Source organism: Myotis nattereri (genome assembly GCF_964212035.1).
Source record: "Myotis nattereri genome assembly, chromosome: 16".
In the NCBI taxonomy this organism is placed as follows: domain Eukaryota; kingdom Metazoa; phylum Chordata; class Mammalia; order Chiroptera; family Vespertilionidae; genus Myotis; species Myotis nattereri.
Window position 1 is genome coordinate 22043932 of NC_138091.1, and position 12560 is coordinate 22056491.

At 46.7% G+C, this 12560-nt stretch overlaps 1 protein-coding gene across 1 annotated transcript in view; it reads left to right on the top strand.

The window, feature by feature from the left end:
* Positions 1 to 5196: 5196 nt before the first annotated feature.
* PRPF8 (pre-mRNA processing factor 8) overlaps positions 5197 to 12560 on the top strand; it is a 34515-nt gene continuing 27151 nt past the window's right edge. The window contains exons 1-14 of the mRNA XM_081109377.1: positions 5197 to 5241; positions 5459 to 5569; positions 6051 to 6219; positions 8219 to 8383; positions 8466 to 8684; positions 8812 to 9024; positions 9147 to 9272; positions 9369 to 9474; positions 10491 to 10681; positions 10822 to 10941; positions 11028 to 11217; positions 11351 to 11470; positions 11579 to 11713; positions 12325 to 12454. Coding sequence (XP_080965503.1) covers positions 5470 to 5569; positions 6051 to 6219; positions 8219 to 8383; positions 8466 to 8684; positions 8812 to 9024; positions 9147 to 9272; positions 9369 to 9474; positions 10491 to 10681; positions 10822 to 10941; positions 11028 to 11217; positions 11351 to 11470; positions 11579 to 11713; positions 12325 to 12454 — 1984 coding nt within the window. The 5' untranslated portion in view covers positions 5197 to 5241; positions 5459 to 5469. The remainder of the gene's footprint in view (positions 5242 to 5458; positions 5570 to 6050; positions 6220 to 8218; positions 8384 to 8465; positions 8685 to 8811; positions 9025 to 9146; positions 9273 to 9368; positions 9475 to 10490; positions 10682 to 10821; positions 10942 to 11027; positions 11218 to 11350; positions 11471 to 11578; positions 11714 to 12324; positions 12455 to 12560) is intronic.

The window sequence follows — 12560 nt, forward strand, 5'->3', positions numbered from 1 at the left end:
GAGCCCAAAATCCAGGCATGTGCCCTGACTGAGAATGGAACCGTGATCTCCTGGTTCATGGGTCAATGCTCAACCACAGAGCAACACTGGCCGGGCATGTATACATTTTTTGGGACACCAGTATATTTTTCTGTTATACCATCTGTGCCCAACATCTGCTACATTTGCCTGCCCAGCAGTGTAGAGATTTTCTTTTGAAAACCACTCCTCCCTTACCCCCCTCAATGGGCACGTGACCCAGGCCTAGCCAATCATAACACCATATCCTCTTTTCCTGAAAGAGTTTATGACATAAGCAGAGCCTATGAGCCTCAGCACCATGACTTCCAGAACCTTTGAAAGATGCACTTTGTGTGCTAACATTGCTAAACCAGCAGGTTGTAAGAGGTCTTCTCTGAGCACGAAGCCAACACAGTCACACACACAAAGGACTCAGAAAGACAGAGATATTTAGCATCATGTGAGTCTCTGCTCAGGCTCGGCCTGAAGCCAGAACTTGCCCTGGACCATTCAGTTACACAAACCAAAAAACTCCTGGATTTGCTCACGTGAATATGAGTTGAGGTTTCTTCACTTTTAACAATGAGTCTTTATTAATATGCCACCTCCAAGATAATCCAGTCTTCCAGTTCAATTTGCAGAAAACTGAAGCCTACCACAGTTGTGATATATCCAAGCACACCCAGCTAGTTTATGGCACGGCCAGAATTCGAATCTCAGTCTTTGATTTGGTGCAGGCTCCTTCTTATACACGATTTTACCTCTTTCTTGATAGAAAGGTTGAGGAGTGGAGAAACCTTCAGGTGGGAAGATAAGATCTTGCTGACAACTGAAGATCAATCAAGCCAGACGAATTGCCTCTGAAGTGGTATTTATAAGTCAGGATGCTTCAGTTTGAAAGCCAGACTTCTATTCACTGAGTATTGATTTCTGCGCTTTTCAGGAATGCAGTGACAGAGGTCCATTTCAGCTTTCCCTGCAGTCATGAGCACCACTTAACTCCGTGTTGTGAGCGCATTCTTTCCCTGCCTTTAACCTGGTGGGAGGCAACCTTCACTTGCCACATCTTCTGTAGGAACTGAACACAGCAGTGACTCAGACTGAGCTAAGGATGCAAGCCATGCGGGCTTTAGGAGGAGAAGAATGGGAGTTCGATCCCAGTGCCATACGATGATCCCCGCAAAGGGCTCTCTGCCTACCTCCACCCAACCCTCCCAGAAAACAGACTTGGGTAGTAGCTGACATTCCAGGGATAGTAAGTGACTTCTTTGGGTTATGCTTTGCCCCTTCACTCTGGCCTGCCTGCTCGTGCCCTTGAGAGGACTCCTTCACCTCCTTGAACTGCTCTGGTTGGCCTTGTTAAACCTGGGGGCTCAGAGACTGGCACAGTGGCTCTCTCTGCTCCAGATCCCAGGGCAGGGCACCGTTAGAGAGGGACAGTGGAGCCTGAAGAACTGGGGTGCCACCGAGTCCTGCTGCTTCTCTGGTTTAGAAAACACTGATGCTTGCTCCCCTCAGCAGCTCATCCAAACATCATTTTCTCCCAGCTCCTGCCCTTCCTTCCCTAACCCCAGCTCTTCATGGAATCCATATATTTCCACCCTGGGGAGATGGGGAAGACGGGGGGAGGGTAACAGGGGGCACCTGCAGTAGCATTTCCTTGACATACAATATAATGAATTTTAAAGTCATGTTCATGTATGTACTGGGAGGCTGGAGGGAAAATTGGATTTCCATTCTCTATTGTGGGGAGTGAGTAGATAATGCCTACAAGTAAAAAGTCAAGAAAAAAAGTCAAGAAATACTAATTTAAGCTTATTACTTGAAAATATGGCAATAAATGCCCAAATAATTAGTTAAAATTGGTGAAAGTGGTTTTTTTTTGGGGGGGGGGAGGTGGTTAAGAGAGAAATGGTCAGAGGGAGCACAGGCGGCTGTTCTTTGTTTTGTTGTTGTTTTTAAAATATATTTTTATTGATTTCAGAGAAGAAGGGAGAGAGAGAGATAGAAACATCAATAATGAGAGAGAATCACTGATCAGCTGCCTCCTGCACACCCCCTACTAGGGATCGAGCCCACAACCCAGGCAGGTTCTCTGACCTGGAGTTGAACCCTGACCTCCTGATTCATAGGTCGACAATCAACCACTGAGCCATGCTGGGCCAGGCCTTTGTAACAAATTTGTGTGTGTGTGTGTGTGAATCTTCAAACAAGGATATTTTTCCCATTGCTTTTTAGAGAGAGTGGAGAAAGGGAGAGGGGGGGAGAGAGAGAGAAACATTGATGTGAGAAAGACACATCGATTGGTTGCCTCCCACATGCCCTTGGCCAGGAATTGAACCTGAATCTGAGACCCTTCAGTGGGTGGGCCAACGCTCTAACCGCTGAGCCACATCTGTCAGAGCTGTAACAAATCTTTGTAACAAATTCTGCAAGACTATATAACTTTGTAAAAACTAAAACTAAGAACATTACAGTTGTAGCTGATTCAATCAACCTCAGATAAAAAAATATTAGGGAAAAAATGTTATGTTGTAGCTGACATGTTCTATGAAGCTAGGCCTATGATGGTTGCGTTTCTACTAATATGTACAGATTTTTTTCTTGTCATTATTCCCTGAACAATCCAGTATAGCAAGTATTTACATAGCATTTACATTGCATTAGGTATTATAAATAATCTAGAGATGATTTTAAATAAATGAAGGATATGCATGTGTTATATGCAAATACTACATCATTTTATATAAGGGGCATGAGCCCTGGCTGGGGAGCTCAGTTGGTTAAGCATCTCGTCCCAGTATACCAAGGTTGTGGGTTCTATCCCCAGTCAATGCACATACAAGAATCAACCAATGAATGTGCAAATAAATGGTACAACAAATCAATGTTTCTCTCTCTCTAAAATAAATAACTTTTTAAAAAGTGAATGATTCAAAACAAAACAAAACAATGAGCAGACTGGTTTGACTGCAATGAATGGTCCATAATAAAGGCAGCTAATATTTTCTGTTCAGAACTGTTCTTGGTTTGGTCACTTCTCTGCTCACTTGAGCTTCATCAGATTAACTTAGACTATTTGTGATTAGTAAAGAAACCTTAAGAAAAGTTCTTGCACGGCAGGTATGGCTCAGTGGTTGAGCATTGACCTATGAACCAGGAGGTCACGGTTTGATTTCAGAGAGGAAGGAAGAGGGAGAGAGAGATAGAAACATCAATGATGAGAGAGAATCACTGATTGGCTGCCTCCTGCACTCTCCTACTGGGGATGGAGCCACAACCCAGGTATGTGCCCTTGACCAAAATCAAACCCAGGACCCTTCAGACTGCAGGCCGACACTCTATCCACTGAGCCAAATCTCCTAGGGCTCCCTCCTCTTTCTTTTTTTTTTTTTTTAAATATATTTTATTGATTTTTTACAGAGAGGAAGGGAGATAGAGAGTTAGAAACATCGATGAGAGAGAAACATCGATCAGCTGCCTCCTGCATATCTCCTACTGGGGATATGCCCGCAACCCAGGCACATGCCCTTGACCGGAATCGAACCTGGGACCCTTCAGTCCGCAGGCCGATGCTCTATCCACTGAGCCAAACCGGTTTCGGCCCTCCTCTTTCTTTTTTAAAAAAATATATTTTATTGATTTTTTACAGAGAGGAAGGGAGAAAGAGAGAGAGTTAGAAACATCAATGAGAGAGAAACATTGATCAGCTGCCTCCTGCACACCTCCCACTGGGGATGTGCCCACAACCAAGGTACATGCCCTTGACTGGAATTGAACCTAGGACCCTTCAGTCCGCAGGCCGACGCTCCATCCACTGAGCCAAACCGGTTAGTGCTCCCTCCTCTTTCTTTACCTCCTCTGTCTTTGACATCTTTAAAGAAAGATATCAAACCCTTCACATCTACCCATCTCCATCAAATCTTTGATAGTGTTCCTCTCCCTTATTTGAACTATATGAATGTCCACACCAGCCAGCACTTGCTTGGACCTTCTTTTGCATTTTTCTCTAATTATTTCACCTTTGAGTTCTAAATTCCCAACTAGATTGACAGGCTGTATTGGTTACAATTCCTTTGCATCCTCCCCAATAAACTTGGTGTGAGTTCAAACAAATTTATCTGTTAAGTCAGATTGAAAGTGGTTACCAAAGGATATAGCAAGAATGGGAAGTGAAACAAGGATTGCGGGAGGTGGAGAGCAATTCAGGCAGAAAGACAGGGCCGGAGGGATCCAAGAAGCCTGTATAGGGGGTCCACTCTACACTCCATGGTGTAGTCATCGTAGAGAGAGAAAAGAGGAATGGAGAGGGAGGGGAAAAGGCACTCAGCAACGTTGCTCCCCATGTCCAATTATTTTTCTAGGTTTATTGATTAAACTCCTCCTTGACTTCGCAAGCGGGGTTAAATGCCCTGCCCCTCCCTCTGCCCCTGTCCTAACCGGTTTGGTTCAGTGGATAGAGCGATGGCCTGTGGACTCAAGGGCCCCAGGCTGGATTCCCGGTCAAGGGCATGTACCTTGGTTGCGGGCACATCCCCAGTAGGGAGTGTGCAGGAGGCAGCTGATTGATGTTTCTCTCTCATTGATGTTTCTAACTGTCCCTCTCCCTTCCTCTCTGTAAAAAAATCAATAAAATATATTAAAAAAATAAATAAATGCCCTGCCCCCAAAACTCCCATCACACCGCATCTAAGAACCTGGTCTGCCTCCCCGCTACTCTGTGAGCTCAGTGAGGTTATTTTCCCCCCCCCCCGTGCTATATTCCTAATAATACATAGCGGGTACTCAATAAATGATGGCTGAATGAATGAAAGCATGTATGAACAAAGGGTTGGCTGACTGCGAGCTAGTACTGCACCTCAAGTCTACATTTTGAGACTAGACACAGAATAATGTGCAGATTTTGACAAATGTATTAAAATTCCGTCAGCCTTGGATTCTCGCTGTCCCACGCCAGCGGCGGATAAGACGACGGGGTCTGCTAGAGGTCCCAGAGCTGTCTCAGAAAAGCGGGAGGCGGGACTTGGGCCTCTCCGACCACACCCCCTTGCGTTCAAATAACCCCGCCCACAGACCCGCCCCCACCAGCCAGATATGCAACTCTCATTGGTGAGCTCTCTAATCCGTCTGAGCACATCAGCGCCTATTGGGTCAATTGCCGACGCTGCGTTGCGTACTTCCCGGCGCTGGGAGCGCGGCGCGGACGTACGCTGGCCGCCATTGCGTTTCCCCCGAGCGGAGGTCGGTGTGAGGGGCTGTGGGGGGTGTCTGGCGGGCTTCCAGGGGCCGCGGGAGGCGTGGAGGGGTCGGCCGAGCGGCCGGAGGGGTTGGGCCGGGCTGCGCCCACGCTGAGCGCGGAGGGACTGCAGGCGGGGATCTTGACGCGTTCCTGCGGCGCCTCTTGTGGGCCCGGGCCCTGTTGCTCGTTAATTTTTTATTTTTTTCTGCCGCCCCCCAGATTCTCCGGGGATGGCCGGGGTCTTTCCTTACCGAGGGCCGGGTAACCCGGTGCCCGGCCCTCTCGCCCCGCTGCCGGACTACATGTCGGAGGAAAAGCTGCAGGAGAAAGGTGAGAGCGTGCGGGAGCGGTGTCTGGGCCCCGAGACGCGGGGTGGGTGTGCGCGTGCGCGCCTGCAGCGGCATTGAGCCCTTTTTCTGTTGTTGCAAGCGTCAAAGCGTTAGGTGTCAGCGCGCTTACTGCCCCTCACCCCGATTTTTTCCACCGAATCAGGTCTTTAAGAGCGTCTTTTATTTTCAGACACTGACCCAAACAATGGGGATACAATAGCGATGCAGATAGAGCTCCCTTTATAAGGGTTTATGAATTGCAGTGGAGGAGATAGACAATAAAAAACGTAAAAAAAACTGTAACATAAATGTCAGGAAGGAATAAATAAAGAAGAGCAAGGTGACAGGAGAATCAACAGGGAGTGCACCTGCTGGATGCTGGCCCCTCTTTTATACATCCTGGCCGGTCCTCACCCTAGGGCAGGAGATGGGGATGATTAGACTAAGAGTGTCCAGTCTGTTAAACTGAGGTGTCTTTGCAGCCCGAAAATGGCAGCAATTACAGGCCAAGCGCTATGCCGAAAAGCGAAAGTTTGGATTTGTGGATGCTCAGAAGGAAGACATGCCCCCAGAGCACGTCAGGAAGATCATTCGAGACCATGGAGACATGACCAACAGGAAGTTTCGCCATGACAAAAGGGTCTACTTGGGGTAAAGAACATCCTGGGATTACTTCGCTTGGAGTTTGGCCCCTTTCCATTGTCCCTTTCCCATAAGGAGTAGTCCTGGAAAGCTGCTCTATCATTTGGGATGTTAGTCTTCTAGGACAGCCCATCTTGGTGGTTATAAGAGAAAGGAGAATACCATTAGGGTCCTGTGATGATTCCAGATCTTCCAGTATGCTTTTTTTTTTTTTTCCTCTGAAGGATTTTACAATTTATTTATTGACTTTAGAGAAAGAGAAACGCTGAAATGTTGCTCCACTTACTTATGCAGTCATTGGTTGCTTCTTATACGTGCCGTGAGTGGGGATTGAACCCACAACCTTGGCTTGTCAGGATGACTCTAATCAACCGGGCTACCCGGTTAGGGCCCAGTATGCTCTTTATTGCCTTGATTTTACTTCCTTATCTGGAACTAGAGCTTTTTTAAAAATATGTATATTTTATTAATTTTTTACAGAGAGGAAGGGAGAGGGATAGAGAGTTAGAAACATCAATCAGCTGCCTCCTACACACCTCCCACTGGGGATGTGCCTGCAACCAAGGTACATGCCCTTGACCGAAATTGAACCTGGGACCTTTCAGTCCACAGGCTGATGCTCTGTCCACTGAGCCAAACCGGTTAGGGCTGGAACTAGAGCTTTGTAAAAAAAAATTGATTGATTGATTTGAGCGAGAGAGAGAGAGAGACAGACAGACAGAAACATCAATTTTTTGTTGCACGCACTTATGTAGTCATTGGTTGATTCTTGTATGTGGCCTGACGCTGGATTGAACCCATAACCTTGGCATATGGGGACCATGCTCTAAACATCTGAGCTACCTGACCAGGGCTGGGACTGGAGCTTTAATTTGCCCTGTTGGTGCTATGATAATATGTCCCTATCTTTGAAAGTGTTGAAGCCCAGAGCAGGACACGTGCATTCTTCTGTGCTTGTAACTCCTCAGTGAACAGAATTCTCAGGTTCAGGAGTAGTTCACTCCTGAGGTATTTACACTTGTTTTTCTATGGCCCCAAGCTGGGAGAGTACAGGTACAAATACCTTAGCAAATCCCTTTCCCATGTGGACACAAAAATGTTAACCAGTTCATTATGAATACCAATTCATTAACCACTAAGACAAGATTTGTTTCAAAATTTTTTTTCCCCAAAACTATTTCTGGAGAATTGTTCTAGGTGCTAGGGATAAGAGTAGTGAACAGGAAGTAATGGCCTTTCTGGAGCTTATAGTCTAGTGGCGTGACAGATATGAGACAAATGGTTACAATAAAGTATGCTGAGTATTTTAATATTTATGGGTAAGTTCAGAGAGAATAGAATGTGAGACAGTCTAACGCTGTCTTTAGAGGGATAGCTGTTGATTTAGAGCAGCGGTTCTCAACCTGTGGGTCGCGACCCTTTTGGGGGTTGAATGACCCTTTCACAGGGGTTGCCTAAATACATCCTGCATATCAGATATGTACATTATTATGATTCATAACAGTAGCAAAATTACAGTTATGAAGTAGCAGTGAAAATAATTTTATGGTTGGGGGTCACCACAACATGAGGAACTGTATTAAAGGGTCGCGGCATCAGGAAGGGACTGAAACCCAGTATTGTGGGACTGAAGTTTAAGAAGAATAGCACAGCCCTAGACGGCTTGGCTCAGTGGATAGAGCATCAGCCTGTGGACTGAAAAGTCCCAGGTTCAATTCTGGCCAAGGGCACATGCCTGGGTTGCGGCTTGATCCCCGGTGGCGGGTGTGCAGGAGGCACCCGATCAATGATTCTCTCTCATCATTGATGTTTCTATCTCTTTCTCCTCTCTTCCTCTCTGAAATCAATAAAGAAATATATTAAAAAGAATAGCATAGTTGGAGAGGGGAAAGCAGAGTTCCTGGTCATGGAGGGCTGTGTGCAATTGGAAGTTTGGACTATAAGGTAGGATTTTCTGTGGAATGTGATACCTTGTGACTTCTAATTATTTGTCTTCCTAATGTTGCAGTGCCCTGAAGTACATGCCCCATGCAGTCCTCAAACTCCTGGAGAACATGCCTATGCCTTGGGAGCAGATTCGGGATGTGCCTGTGCTGTACCACATCACTGGAGCTATTTCCTTTGTCAATGAGATTCCCTGGGTCATTGAGCCTGTCTACATCTCCCAGTGGGGGTGAGAAGGGCTGGAATATGGGTGGTGGTGGTGGTTGGGAGGCAGTGGGTGGGAACCACTGTGTGACATTGTTGGCTTGCAGGTCAATGTGGATTATGATGCGGCGAGAAAAAAGAGACAGGAGGCATTTCAAGAGAATGCGTTTCCCCCCTTTTGATGATGAGGAGCCGCCTTTGGACTATGCTGACAACATTCTAGATGTTGAGCCACTGGAGGCCATTCAGCTAGAACTGGACCCTGAGGAGGATGCGCCTGTGTTGGATTGGTTCTATGACCACCAGCCATTGAGGGACAGCAGGAAGTAAGTGTGGTTGGAGTTACCACTCCTGTTAGAACTTTGGAAATCCAAGAGTCCTGGGAGAGCAGTCGGTAGTGTGGCTTGGTTAGCTGGTATATACCCACCAGACATGAGTCTCTTTTCTTCCTAGGTATGTGAATGGCTCCACTTACCAGCGCTGGCAGTTCACACTGCCCATGATGTCCACTCTCTACCGCCTGGCCAATCAGCTCCTGACAGACTTGGTAGATGACAACTACTTCTATCTGTTTGATCTGAAGGCCTTCTTTACCTCCAAGGCACTCAATATGGCCATTCCTGGAGGCCCCAAATTTGAACCTCTTGTTCGAGATATCAACCTACAGTAAGTTGGAGTAGGAATTTTAGGCATCTTGGGTTGAATAAACTCTAATCTCGATCCTTAAGAGTCCATTATAGCTTCCAAACTGTCCAACTAGTCTGATCATCTTTGATTTTGTACCCTAGGGATGAAGACTGGAATGAATTCAATGATATTAATAAGATCATCATCCGGCAGCCTATCCGCACGGAATACAAGATTGCTTTCCCTTACTTGTACAACAACCTTCCACACCATGTCCACCTCACCTGGTAAGAGAGTTGGAACACAGGTGGAGGAAAGGAGTAGGCTGGCATTTAGGTTGGGCCAGGGCAGGAAAACCTTGGCTAACTCTTCTTTCTTTTTAGGTACCACACTCCTAATGTTGTGTTCATCAAAACCGAGGATCCTGATTTGCCAGCTTTCTACTTTGATCCTTTGATCAACCCAATTTCCCATAGGCACTCAGTCAAGGTGAGGGGAGGGGGCATTTGACTTCAGCTCTTCCAAGTGGAATTTTCTGACTGTGGCTGAGGTGTTACTTGATAAAAATTCATCAGAGGGAGATGTGTTTTCCATCCTATTAAGTGGTTGGTCTTGAGCTAAAAGCTAATTTGAGAGTTCGGCATTTGGCTCTAAGTTATTGGTATAATTTTGGTCTCTGTGATTATCCATCTGGGCTTTATCATCCTCTGGGACTCTATAGTTCATTCTGATCTTTTCCACTGTGTTCTTTTTTCCCTTAAGTCCTTTTATTGAGATATAATTCATATACTATGCAATTCACCCATTTAAAGTCTACAGTTCACCTATCTAAGGTGTACAGTATTCACCCATTTAAGTGTACAATTATGTGGTTTTTAGTTTATTCACAGTTGCACCCCTATCAACTCAGGCAGTTTTTTTTATAACATTTTCATTACCCCCAAAAGAAACCTTGCACCCATCCATCAGCAGTCACTCTCCATTTCCAGTGAATGTTCCGTGCCTACGCTACTATTAATCTACTTTATGTCTCTATATTTGCCTATTTTGGATATTTTATATAAATAGAATTATACAATAAGTATAATTTTTTTTTAACAATATGTAGTCTTCTGTGACTGGCTCTTACATATACAGTGTTTTTTATGTTTATCTATGTTCCATCATGTTCTAACATGAACAGATCTGCTTCTTCAAGCCTAGTTTTTGGAGCTTGAGCAGGAGTTGATAGCAGTGTTTACTTCTTATGGTATCAGGCTCCTATGGGAGGCCTTTGTTGGTGAGCCAGTTGGGTTGTGACTAGTGATGGTTGCTTTCCTGGTTGGCCCTGGCTTGTTCTCTGCTCTCTTGGCCTCCTTTGCCCTGGCCCTTTAGGGTTTCTCTTGTCAGGCAGCCCAGTTTCCATGGCAGATGTAGCCACTCTGCTTGGCCCCAGAGAGTTTCCCTTCCTTCCCAGGTCTCTGCTCAGTTCAGCAAGAACTGAACCCTTGGGGTTATTCTTTCAGAGCCAGGAACCATTACCAGATGATGATGAGGAGTTTGAGCTCCCAGACTTCGTGGAGCCCTTCCTGAAGGACACCCCTCTCTACACGGACAATACAGCCAATGGCATTGCCCTGCTCTGGGCCCCCCGGCCCTTCAATCTACGCTCTGGTCGCACCCGCCGGGCCCTGGACATCCCCCTTGTCAAGAACTGGTAAGGCTTCTACCTGGGAGGAGGATGGTGGATGTATAGGAGGAAAACGCCAACGGGGGGCGGAGGAGGGAGCATGCAGCCTTTATCTGAGTGGCTGGAAAGAGAGTTGGGCCAGTCTTACCTGATGGGTGTTTTCCCAGGTATCGGGAGCATTGTCCTGCTGGGCAGCCTGTGAAAGTGAGGGTCTCTTATCAGAAGCTGCTTAAGTACTATGTACTTAATGCCCTGAAGCACCGGCCCCCAAAAGCCCAGAAGAAGAGGTAAGGTGCCTGAGGGCCCTGCTCAGACTTCTTTTGTTCCAAAGATGATCAGCAAGCTAACACTCTCTTCATTATTCCCACTCCAGGTATCTGTTCCGCTCCTTCAAAGCCACCAAATTCTTTCAGTCCACGAAGCTGGACTGGGTGGAGGTGGGGCTACAGGTTTGCCGCCAGGGCTACAACATGCTCAACCTTCTCATTCACCGGAAAAACCTTAACTATCTGCACCTGGATTACAACTTCAACCTCAAGCCTGTCAAGACGCTCACCACCAAGGTGTCTGCATTGGACCTTAAGGGTCTCCTGAGCTTGAGGGATGGACTGGTTTGCTCTGGCCCCCAAAGGAGGCGTACATCCAGTCGGGACCATTGCTGATGAATGTTTTTTCTGTTCTTGGCATCTTCTCCAGGAAAGAAAAAAATCTCGTTTTGGGAATGCTTTCCATCTGTGTCGAGAAGTTCTGCGTTTAACTAAGTTGGTGGTAGACAGTCATGTGCAGTATCGATTAGGCAATGTGGATGCCTTCCAGGTAAGGCTAAGTATCTCCAAACCCTACCCAGGTGAGAAGCTGGGTGAAGCCTGGGCTGATTGTGGAGCTGGCTGTAGCTTAAAGCCTGATGGGGCATTTGTGTTGCAGCTGGCAGATGGATTGCAGTATATCTTTGCCCATGTGGGGCAGCTGACGGGCATGTACCGGTACAAATACAAGCTGATGCGGCAGATTCGCATGTGCAAGGACCTGAAGCATCTCATTTATTACCGCTTCAACACGGTGGGTCCCTGCCCATACACTCTCTCTCAGACCCATTTTAATTTAATTTTTTTTTAATATATTTTATTGATTTTTCACAGAGAGGAAGGGAGAGAGACAGAGAGCTAGAAACACCGATGAGAGAGAAACATCGATCAGCTGCCTCCTGCACATCTCCCACTGGGGATGTGCCCGCAACCCAGGCACATGCCCTTGACCGGAATCGAACCTGGGACCCTTCAGTCCGCAGGCCAACGCTCTATCCACTGAGCCAAACCGGTTTCGGCCCATTTTAATTTTTATATCTAGTCAGGGTGCTTTCCAGGAACCTATTTGGAGAAAAGCTCTGTGTCATTATTGCCCTCACCTTGTGAATCTCAACAGTCCCCCACCCCTTACCATACCCTCCTCAAGTCCACCTTTAGGTCTAAATAGGAAATTTCAGTTACTGTTTTCTGCCTTAAAGTTTTCTCATTTACCTCATTGTAGCTGTTGAGGTCCCAGAGTATTTCCTCCCCCACACCCCTCCCCCCTTCACTGTCATACATGTGTTTCTCCTATCCCATCTCTGCCCAATTTTCTATTGTCATTAAATTAATTGCTAACTTCTCTTCTTCTGCTTGGGATCATAGGGCCCTGTAGGGAAGGGCCCTGGCTGTGGCTTCTGGGCTGCTGGCTGGCGCGTCTGGCTGTTTTTCATGCGTGGCATCACCCCTCTGCTGGAGCGGTGGCTGGGCAACCTCCTGGCCCGGCAGTTTGAAGGTGAGTGGTTTTCTCTTTGTCCAGCTTCTCCCATGATCTCCTCACGGGTAGGTCCTATGTGTTCCTGTTCTGCCCCCTGCCCTTGTTTGAGACTGACTCCCTTCCT